We start from the raw sequence: 11,172 nt of genomic DNA on the forward strand, positions 1-11,172 counted from the left end.
TTTGTCAGACTGCATTTTGTAACCTTGTCAGCTGTTTTAGAAGATGTATTAAGATCCGATACGCAGAAATACCAATGTCCAAGCAAACATTACATATTTTACTTGCCATTAAAGATAATGAATCAGGGCGAAACCACAGTGTTGAAGCTTTTAACTAGACTAGGCCTACTCGTAAATATTTAGACGTTAGGCCTATTCCATTATAAAATTATCATCCATCGAAAATGTTCGAGGAATGTTGTCTGCATGTCTGTGGTTAGGGAAAGAAAAATTATCTAAATTGCCCTACGACTACCAAGGCTAAAATATTGGCTTCATAGTCTGCTATGAATTTACAGTTAAGCTATTTGTATCAGGCTACTTTGTGTGCAAATTACAAATAGGCACAGCTGCTAAATAATTGTAGCCATTTATTGCAATGTTATGCCTAGTAGGAGACTAAACATTTATAACGACATTGTATCTATTAGATAAGTTGTGTTTTTTCAGTTAGTCTATACAAATAGGGGGACAGTTATAAAAGGAATCTGAGTGTTTTAAAGCCTAGATATCATTTTTAAAAGTTAGTGTAGCTTAGAGTAAAACAAATCTTCAAAAAGTTCATTGAAAGAGTAAATTCACATTTTATGTTTTCCACTAGGCGGCGTGTTTGCATTGTTTTTCGTTGAGTGCTCATCGCCAATAACCACTAAAAGAATTCAACAAGTCCGAAAGCAGCAACAATATTAGGCCTTTGTTTATTCTAATGTCGTTTCTCGTGATTATGTGTCTACTTTCAATAGTTTCTAAGGACTATAAACAGATGTTCTGAGTGTGTGTGTGTGTGTGTGTGTGTGTGTGTGTGTGTGTGTGGGGGGGGGGGGGGGGGGGGGGGGGAGTTTGTATTTATGGGGGCAGTGCGCCTCCTGAAGCTCCGCTCCTTTGGACCTAAAAGTTTCCCCATGTGATTCACTGAGTTCTCATTCAGTAAAGCGCGCAGCCTGACCAGCGGACACCCCCAACATGACTCCATCTGATTCTCAGCTTGCACATTCACAGCTGCCTATTTTGGATTTATCTACATTTTGGTCACACAAGTAAAGAAGTCGGGAAGATATGGGACTTCTTTCTGTCCGACATCGCTCTTTGAGAAAAGGCTGACTGACTTCACGGTTGAACCAGGACGCTCATCATTATGGTGCGGAGCAACTGTCCCTTTCAAGTAACTGACACCTACTGTATATACTAACAACATTGGAGATATTGTCATCTCAGACAACACCCTGGTACTAGACTGTAAATAATAATGACTTAAAAGTTACTTCGAGTGGCCTTTTAATACAGCATGAGTTCAGTTTGTTTGATTTGTCCTGTTGACCTTTAAACGCAGTGCATGCTCAGCAGAGAGCATAACCAGTTATTTATTTCATTAGCCAGCTGCATTTCCACAACATAACGGGCTCTGTTCAACTTTACGAATTGTGTATGCCTAAATTGACAATTAAACATCACTACTCTGGATTTTCAGGACTAACATGCCACATTGTCCATATACATACTAAAAGCAGCGTGATTCACACTGGTCTTAATTAAACTTGTGGTGCTTGAATGCCTCTCTCCTGCTGTCCACCCCTTCCTGATTGATTCACTGTCACTATTGATAGCATTCTACATTTGTCCTCCATCACTGCAATCAAAGATGAAAACGTGTTTTACACTGAAAGTCTAATAATGAAGTCAGATAATGTTAAAAAGATCTTTATATAGGCCTGTAATTGTTTATGGCCTTATCTGTCTAACACAGACCTGACCACAAGTTTCCTTTCCAAATGTGTGCTCTCAGTTGCCTACACTTCCTGTAACAAGGGCAGCTATACCTCAGTTTGATTGCACAACTCAGTAACAGTCTCTGAAAAGTGTCATACATGTTTCCCTATCAGTCATCGTGACAGAGAGAAAAACTTTACTTGTAATGCTTGAGCAGAATGCATTCACGTTTCCCTTTGGTAACTCACAAAGATACTGTAAACTAAACTTCAGGACTCACCATACAAAATAGAGCACTCTGGTAGTATTTACATCCACAGACACAAATTCTGATTGTTTACATAAACATATCCTGTACTGATTCTTCAATAATTGTTTAATTGTGCAGCCTTTAAAATGTGAAAAGCGAGCGCCTCAAGTGACCACATCAAATAACATCTTTCGTAAAATACACCAAACTGTTGCTAATTACATAAAAGACAATGACAATCAGCAAATCCTTGAATTAAGAAATGTTAAGCACCAAACATTTGAAATGTTGCTTTTGAAAATGATATAAACATATTGATTTGTTGTAAATACAGTTAAAATGAATTTTAGTTTTTAAGGTACTTGATTTAATTGCTCATCTCCTTGTTGAAATCTCAGTTTGATTTTAATCAAAGTTACATGAAAATAAAAAAAAGTACAAAAAAGATTGAACAGGCTAACCTTTTGATTGAAATGCTTGGTGATCTAAGTAGCTATTTTAAAAAATATATATTGTGTAATCCATAGCGATCTATATTATATACCTTGAAAATCTGTTTTGAACTTTAACTTTTCTAGTATCAAGGTGAAATATGTCCCTATCCATTACTTCAAAAAAACCAACATCATCAATTGTGTCATTTCTTATGTTTATTTTACATCAACCTGTAATAATGATGTCTACATAAGATTGTATAGAGATAGTATTGTATAGAGCACCCAAGATTGTAATACAGTAGCAGACACTTACAGTGTCTCAAGAAAAGTTGGTTGGTTTGTCTTCCTCACAGATTTACATAAAATAAAAGGAAGCTATTAAAAGCACTTGTAACAAGATGATAAATGGTGTGGTTTCGTTACAAGCAGATGATCAAAAGTGTCATATGCCTCAGTGGTTTGTGAATATTCAAGAATGTCCGCTCATGTGTGTGTTTTTTTTTTCTCTTCACAGAGCAGATGTAATAAGCTGAGATAATTGGTGTACATCTAATTTACCACAGAAGTGACAAAACCTCAGAGAACTTATTTTCTTGATGAATTGATGATGGAGTCTTTATTTATTTTTTTACATTTCTTCACAGACAAATGGAGAAAAGGTGTTTCAATATACCCCAAACCAAGGAACTATGCTATAAGATCATTTTATCGAATCAACTTTTTTTCATGAGGAATCCCTCAGTCATGATTTTTTCTTTCAACAAATCATTTTTGGCGTTAGTGTCTTAATTTGGTCTATATCAGTAACAGCAGCAAATAAACAAAAGGGGTGAGATTTAGATTGTTTTTTTTGGGTCTCAGCACACAAAATGTCACCAGAGATGGCTTAAGGTGTCAGTTTTTATGCCGCCGACTATGCAACCAGTTTGACATGACTTTACATTCAGAGGGGTTTAGTAGCTGACCCTGTGACGTGCGAGTGACCTGACAGTTTATGTTCTGCGATCTCAGCCGAAAAGGAGGTTTAGAGTCCCTCCTGTGTAAAGAGACCTTTGTGGTTCTGGCATGCGGCAGGCGGGTGTAAGACAGAGCAGACTTTTCCTCTTGCTGAAAACGTGCTTAAGCACTCTGGCTGTTCACCTTTGATTACACACCGTTCCACGTCAACAGTGCTTTATCTGAGCTGTAAACGTCTCATTCCCCTCTCATAGAATTTCACAGGAGGTGTTCAACCATCCTTTTGTTTAGACTGCAAGCTTTTTTGTACCTCCACACTGGCCCTGGACTAAGGTCAGGATGTGAGAACTCGACCTGTAGACGGGGTCATAAGCCAACCTTTAAACTTCCTGCACAGTGCTGCTTGTTTCATGTCAAACACCTGACTGCTCTGCTGTAGTAGTGAGTGAAGGCTTGGTCTGTTGCTAGTCGTTCTGCTGATTAATAGCAGCAGTTTCGGTAATAGGTTGGAACCTGAGGCTAGACTTGCCATCATTTCACAGACACACTCAGTCAGGACCATGTGTAACTCCTCACAGATCCAACAAACAAATGTTCTCATAAACCCAGACGTCTAATTCAGGATGTATAAATACTGACTGTACAACCTCTGTGTGAGTTTCCAAAACTTTTTAAGCAGGAATTCCAGCATTTTAGAGGCAACACATCGAATTGGCACTTAGTACATTTCCTCAGGGTGTCTTGTTTACTTTTGCTGTGTTTTTACTTTAAGACTAGATAAAGCAGGGTCTTGCCAAAATCCAAATATGAGTTAGGGATTTGTGCAAAGATACCATTATCCTAAAGGTAAACTAATATCAGTCTTTCAGGAATGCGCACACAATTCCCAAATAGGCATAATTAAATCCCCTCTTTGCTTATTGTAACTTCCCACTGTTACCATCTACAGACTACCACAAGTAGAGAATGGCCTGCACACTTAAAACACTACAATTTATGGCTCCATGACAAGCAGGCTTTCCCCTTCAATTTCAGCAGTATGCATTTATACCTCTCAGTGTTTGGACATGCATCCCCCTCACTCTCAGGCAGTGTTTTAGACAGCACATAAGGTATATTATGAAGAAGCAGCACACATAAGCCCACCACCAGATGGTTTACAGCACAGCAAGCCCATGTCACGAGGGCCTCCTCTGTTGAAAAGATCTCCTTCCAGTGTTGACATGGAGGAGCAGCTGGCAGTTTTGGATGACAGGCAGCGCAATATCAGAGAGAGGGAGGATTATCAATTTAACCCGGACAACTCATGATCTTAAATGCAAGCAGCTTTGCAGTCCTGGAATTGCAGCTTAATTACAAAAATTGTCATTGAATTGCTCGCAGAGCTGCTCTTCAGCTCATTTTTCAAATCACTTCTGTAAACTCTGTGTCATAAATGTGAACACGCCTTCAGTCTTGCAGGGTGGGTGGGCATGTTCCTGAAATGCACTACTGCACATAAAGATAACAGGGACTTCCTCATGGGAAGAACTAGCTTAGACTCCACAGCAACACACTCAACTATGTTCTATTCTTACCTACTTTAGATATGGTATTTTAGTTCCTGAGTCAATGCCTCCAACGGACTACAGTACAGTTATGCTCTGCATGGCCAACAAAAAAAGGAAGAAAGATATTGAGAAAGGAGAAGCTGTTTGACTTGGCATTACACTTCAGAATTTGATATGCAACAAGAGACTGTCAATTTCCTCATTTCTATGGGCTGAACACCTCAAAGAGTTTCGACACAACAAATTGAGAACTCGTTGCTCCGCTTGAATGTGCAAAATGTGTAACTGACACGTCGATGCTCATTTCATTTACAGGATGAAACATCGCCCACAACAGGGAATACAGACAACCGGGAGGCTCTTTAAGAAGGCGACTGGAGACTTACAAGATTGGCAGAACCCATTACGAAGAAGTCTGTAAAAGCATATCCAGGCATCTAAGAATGAGGATCAAATACACAATATCCGTTGTCTTTTTTGTGACACTTGTTATCATTGAGAAAGAGAACAACATTATATCAAGGTAAGTCCATTTCAATGACAAATGTAATGTTTTTGAGATTTCTAACAGACTTGTATATTTCTTCCATACAAGACATTGCTCCAACTGTTTCTGACTCTATATATCTCTGATTCTTCATGATTTTCAGGGTGTCAGATAAGCTTGCCTTAAAACAAACCCCTCAGACCCCACTACAGCCCAGTGGTTCCTCCCACGTACTGCTGAAGAACAATCGTTCCTTTAACTCACTTGGTAAGATGGACTCAGCCTTCACGTTGATGAAGCGACGTCTGGAGAACTACAGCGATCACCAAGGGATGGTGACTAGGGGTAAGAAACACATCCTCTTGTTAGCCACCACCAGGACAGGCTCCTCGTTTGTCGGCGAGTTCTTTAACCAGCAGGATGACAACATGTTCTACCTGTTTGAGCCTTTGTGGCACGTAGAGAAGATGTTAACCCTGGAGACCGGTGGCACCAATGCCACAGCGTCTGCAAAGGCATACCGTGACGTTCTCCAGAAGCTCTTCCTGTGTGACTTCTCCCTGCTGGAAAGCTTTATTGAACCCCTTCCTGTTGACCACATCACCCCCAACCTCTTCCGTAGAGAGTCCAGCAGCTCTTTGTGTGAGGAGTCAGTCTGCAGCCCCATTGTTAAAGGGGTTTTTGAGCGTTACCGATGCAAGACCAGACGCTGTGGACCATTAAATTTGACCATGGCATCCCAGTCCTGTCTTCAGAAGGAGCACAGAGCCATCAAGTCAGTGAGGGTACGACAACTGGAGACACTTCGTCCTCTGGCAGAGGATCCTCGCCTTGACGTAAGGTTTATCCAACTGGTTCGGGATCCTCGGGCAGTTCTAGCCTCGCGTATGGTGGCCTTTGCTGCCAAATACAAGAACTGGAAGCAGTGGGCTTTGGATGGGGACGTACCCATTGATGATGATGAGGTAAGGAAGCTGAAAGGGAACTGCCAAAACATCAGGATGTCTGCAGGGATCGGCCTCAGGCAGCCATCGTGGCTGCGAAGGAGATACATGCTGGTGCGGTATGAGGACATTGCTCGGTTCCCAATGAGAAAGGCAACAGAGATGTATAGATTTGCTGGAATCCCATTCACTCCACAAGTAAAATCTTGGATCCTGAAAAACACCCAGGCCTCAAAAGAGGCCAGTGGTGTTTACTCAACACAAAAAAACTCCTCAGAGCAAGTAGAGAAATGGAGGTTTAGTTTACCGTTCAAAATAGCCCAAGTTGTCCAGAGGGTTTGTGGACCAACGATGAAGCTCTTTGGGTATAAATTTGTTAGCAGTGAAGAAATGCTTACAAATAAGTCTATCAGTTTGATTGAGGACAAAGTGTTCAACTTTGAATAGACTTTGACAAACCTGAACCCTGATACAGAGAACATCAACCTTTCAGAAACTCTGATATGACTGATTTTTATTTGGGTCTTTTATTCTAATACAGAGAGCTTTATTTTTTTTCTGGTAATGTGATATTTAAAGTTTTTTACTATTTAAAATAGTGTTAAGGTTAAAAATAAATGTAAAGCTTTCTAATCTTATTGGAAGGTTTTTGAGGCAATATTTTTCCTTCACCTGGTTATACCGTGATGGAAACAGAAAGTTATCTTTGTTTTTGCACTATTTTATCTTTCCAAAGTAAACTATTATTGGCTTGTCTTGCAAGCCAGTCCAAATAAATATTTAAAGCAATTGTAGGAGAGTCCTATGTGAGATATTTGTGGATTTCTGAACAATAATGATCTGTCTCAAACACCTCCAGGAGCTTCAGTTAGCTGTATGCATCAACAGATGACCTAGCAATAAATGCTGCTTCTACACCAAAGAAACTTGAATGTTTATGCACAGCCAAAATCATTTTTTGTAAAGCATTGCTAATAGCAGGAGTAGGAGATAACAATGTTATGGCAGGTCATTGTAATGCATGAGATTAAGTTGTAATATCCAATGCATAATAAGTTTCTTCTTTTTGCAAAACTTTATGACTTCAGCTCTGAATGTGTTCCATAGGTTATTTCCCTTTAGTACAGTAGTGGTACTTTTCTTGCACAAGCATTCTGTATTTTGCTGTACATGCACATTTATAATTGGCCAAAAGCTGTTTGAAGTTGTCCTCAGGACTGTAAGGACGTATTCTGTAAAAACAGATGTTTACACTGCCAATGTATGCATGCATTCCAACTGCAGCTGGTTTGCAGGATTGTGTGAGGTTTGTCGGCAGCTTTCTGTCTGTTGACACAAGTCTGTTGGCTGGTGATAAAAAGAGGCCCTGATACTCTGGCCTGCCAGACTGTTTGCTGATGTTCCAGTCTGTTCCTTTTGCATTTTGTTTGTTGCAATAAACATTCTTTTGTATTAACTGTAAAACATCTCACTCTTGGATGCAACCTAAAACTGTTTGGTATTTTTTGTCAACGACTGTTTTGACCCTGCTTTGACAAAACGTCTAATGTTGTCTTGCTTATACTTGTTAATCTTTAAAGTGATCTAAAAGTTTAAAAGATGATATCCGAAAGGGAAGTAGAGTGTCATTTCCATGTACGAGATACCAGGTGCAGTCTAAAAAAAGAGAGTTTCAAGCTATAAAAACTACTTTTGTAAAGCTTCGGTAGAGTCCCCTCCCCCTTAACCTCTGTTAGTTTTGCAAGTTCATAGAACTGGGGGCTAGCTTCGTTTATCATTAGCAAAGAGGTATGCTAAAATTGACTTACCAAAACTGAAATAGCTTTCATGGGTTAATTGCTCAATAATGCTATAAGCACAGGGTTAAAACACAACCACATTTGAAGCCAAACCTCCATGACACAGTCTTTTTGATATCAGAAATAAAAAGTAGAAAAAACCCCAACATTGGACAGGTGTGTGTGTGTGTCTGACAACCAAGACAATGATCGAGTATACTGGCCCCTTTACATATTGCATGTGAGATTCATTAAGGTTGGTTCACATTTATTTATCTGAATACAAGACTTGAGAAACACAGTTACTGTTATAGTTTAAGTTGTGAAACAAAACCACTCTGTGATTTTTTCTGTTAGAAGGGTTAATTAACGTGTCCCTGTCATCTTTTTGGCCTTCCTAAACTAAACGTTTAAGTTTTTGCACACTAACTTGTTTGTCTCTGAGGAGGCAAGGAGGAAAGATTCTGTGGAGGCGTCCTGACTTCCAGTGTGTTTACCACTGTGGGCCCGGCTATTTAAGTCTCCAAACCTAGTAATTACCCAAACTTTACATATAATGTGGCCCGAGTCATTTTGGTCCACCTTACCCCACCCGCTTACAGAAGTGCAGGCAGTCTGTCATTGATACAATCGTTCTGTGTCATTTATTTTACAAAGAATTGTTTTTTTTTTGGTTTAAATATTTAGTCATTCACACATCTGAGCTCTCACACATTACTACACCAAAACCACTTCAGTGCACTCAAATTAAGTCCCTTCACATCAACAGATCATTATCTGGTTAGCTTGGGCTGGTTTTTCTATTTTAATAGAGAGCGTTCCCAGGTTTGCTGCGTCTGGGTCTAATGAGGAGAGCTTCACATTCATAAACTTTTATATTAAGAGTAGCTTTATGTGGCAAGTGCGGAGGGTGGAGTCACTGTATGGTCAGAGCAAATATAGAATAACCACTTTCCACTGAATTAAAGCCCTCTCACCCCCCCTCTGCAGTAAAATAAGGGTATTTAGGTAACCCCACCCTCTTGCTCTGTTATGTGGTGCCCTGCAACATCAGCCACAAGGGGATTGAAATATGCAGAACAGTCTGAGTAGAGGTGGAATGATACTGCACAGTAGATCTGTGATAAACAGACAGAAAATTGAGTTAATTCAGACATATCTCGGAGCTAAACACATAAAAGTCATGCTGTTGCAGGTGATTATGATAGTTGAGGAGAAGACATAAATCTAAATACACAGTAAATTATCTCAGCGAAGGCACGCAATTCATAAAACTCAGGTTGTTGCAAATGATAATGAGTCACTCTGTGAGGAATTTTAATGCCCAAAACTCTGTGATGAGTGATGAGGAGACAAATGAGACAGTTTTCATCTGTCATATAAAAATGATGCATTGGAAATATTATTGAGTTTTCTATCATCTTTAAACATTTTTCAGCCATACATAAAATCTATACACATGCGTTTTCAGTGTATCAGCACCCCTGTGGGCAACTTTTGCATAGCAAGCACTTCCCAGTCTATGTCATGCTGCTTCAAATAAAATGCCTTCAATAAAACTTGTTTCTTTCTGACATGGCATCAAATGTCATGTGAACTACGCCAGCAGACATTTTTCAAATTTTGAGCCTAAACAGGAAAAGACGACCTGGGGATTTATGAGAGCTGTTATAGTTTTTTTTTTCTTCTTCACATACAACCATAGTCAGACATGAGAGTTCTGATGTGGTTTGCTTTCCCTGCCCAAGCTACACTGATGTGTTTGCTGTCACACTGTAAAAACATGTTCTCACATCCCTTTATTTTTTTCTAAACTCTTGTCCATTCATCTTTCAGTGGAAGTTGAGCAACTGTTAGCACGATTAGCTTATACTGCACTGAAGATATTATAATTCAAAGTTTAAACTTTTCAGTAAAACGTTCCAAATTCTTTGTTCCAAACATTTCACACAACACAACTTATTTCTTTGGGTTTTTTTGAGTGCTCCATTGTGGCTGACCACACCATAAAAGCCTCGGACAAAATGGAAATGGATGCCAATTTTGTCTGGATATAGATTCAGTAAAACGTGAAAAATACCCTCCGAGATGTTGGCAGTGTCTCAAACTGTCTGACCATTACAGCCACCAAAATGTATAAGGAAACAGAATAACAATGATTGTGATGACTGCAGTAGCTTAAGAAAATCACAACAGACAATTTCCTTTTTGCTATAAAGTTAAATGCTAACCGTGATGCATTTGCATAAAAAGTTGAAAAGCAGCATGTTTCGACGACTTTCTGTTTTTAATTTTTTATAGCGTTTATGGTTGTATGATGCCTTGTCCAGAACAGGCCTGTTTAAAGTACAAGCATGGCTGAAAAACAGGAACTTTTTATACCTAAATACAGACGAATCTTTGACTTCCATACATGGTTTCCTTTATATTGGAATCATTTAGACTGCAGCACCCTTTATCATTTTGATTATGAGATCAGTGTTTGTGCACAGCACTGCCAACCCCCCTCTACCCAGCCCCAGAAAGAAAGCATCACACCCACTCTACATTTAGATATTCATCTAGTTTGTAACAACATAGAGGTTTCAGGGTTGAAGTCATCCAGCATGGCATGTAGATACAGCCAGCCCCCGGCAGTACAAACAATGGCTTGTGGGTGAGGGGAGAGTTGAAGTAAATAGTTGGGGTTAGGTCAGCACGTGGTACAAAAAAAACAACAGACAAAGAACCTCTCTGAAATTCACTAAATAGGTGTCACTTATATTGACTTAACCTTCTTTTTTTTTGTTACAAGACTAACATTCATTCCTGAGACAGTAGGTTAAGTCACAAAACCCACAGCATTTTATGCAACTTAAAAACTTTAAATAGAAATGTTTTTGTGAGCTTTTGTTTCTTTTCTTTGTCCATTTATTCCTCTGAGAAGCCCCTAAATACAACAGTGTGTAGGGTCATTAACATTTCAGCATACTTGATATGAAAACACTAAGGATATCTTTTTAAAAAAGAACAAACATATTTAT

The 11,172-nt window shown here is 39.2% G+C and overlaps 1 protein-coding gene across 2 annotated transcripts; it reads left to right on the plus strand.

Annotated features, from left to right (window-relative positions):
• Positions 1-884: 884 nt before the first annotated feature.
• chst3b (carbohydrate (chondroitin 6) sulfotransferase 3b) lies at positions 885-7,827 on the plus strand. 2 transcript variants are annotated; one of them, XM_079334459.1, is made up of 3 exons: positions 885-1,201; positions 5,256-5,463; positions 5,591-7,827. In XM_079334459.1, exons 2-3 carry the CDS (start codon positions 5,384-5,386, stop codon positions 6,816-6,818), a joined length of 1,308 nt encoding a protein of 435 aa, XP_079190585.1. In that variant the 5' UTR covers positions 885-1,201; positions 5,256-5,383; the 3' UTR covers positions 6,819-7,827. The 2 variants fall into 2 exon arrangements, with proteins under 2 accessions (XP_079190585.1, XP_079190586.1); XM_079334460.1 differs by having other exon boundaries at positions 885-1,177.
• Positions 7,828-11,172: the final 3,345 nt, after the last annotated feature.

The sequence above is a fragment of the Symphodus melops genome (assembly GCF_947650265.1).
Source record: "Symphodus melops genome assembly, chromosome: 21".
Classification (NCBI taxonomy): domain Eukaryota; kingdom Metazoa; phylum Chordata; class Actinopteri; order Labriformes; family Labridae; genus Symphodus; species Symphodus melops.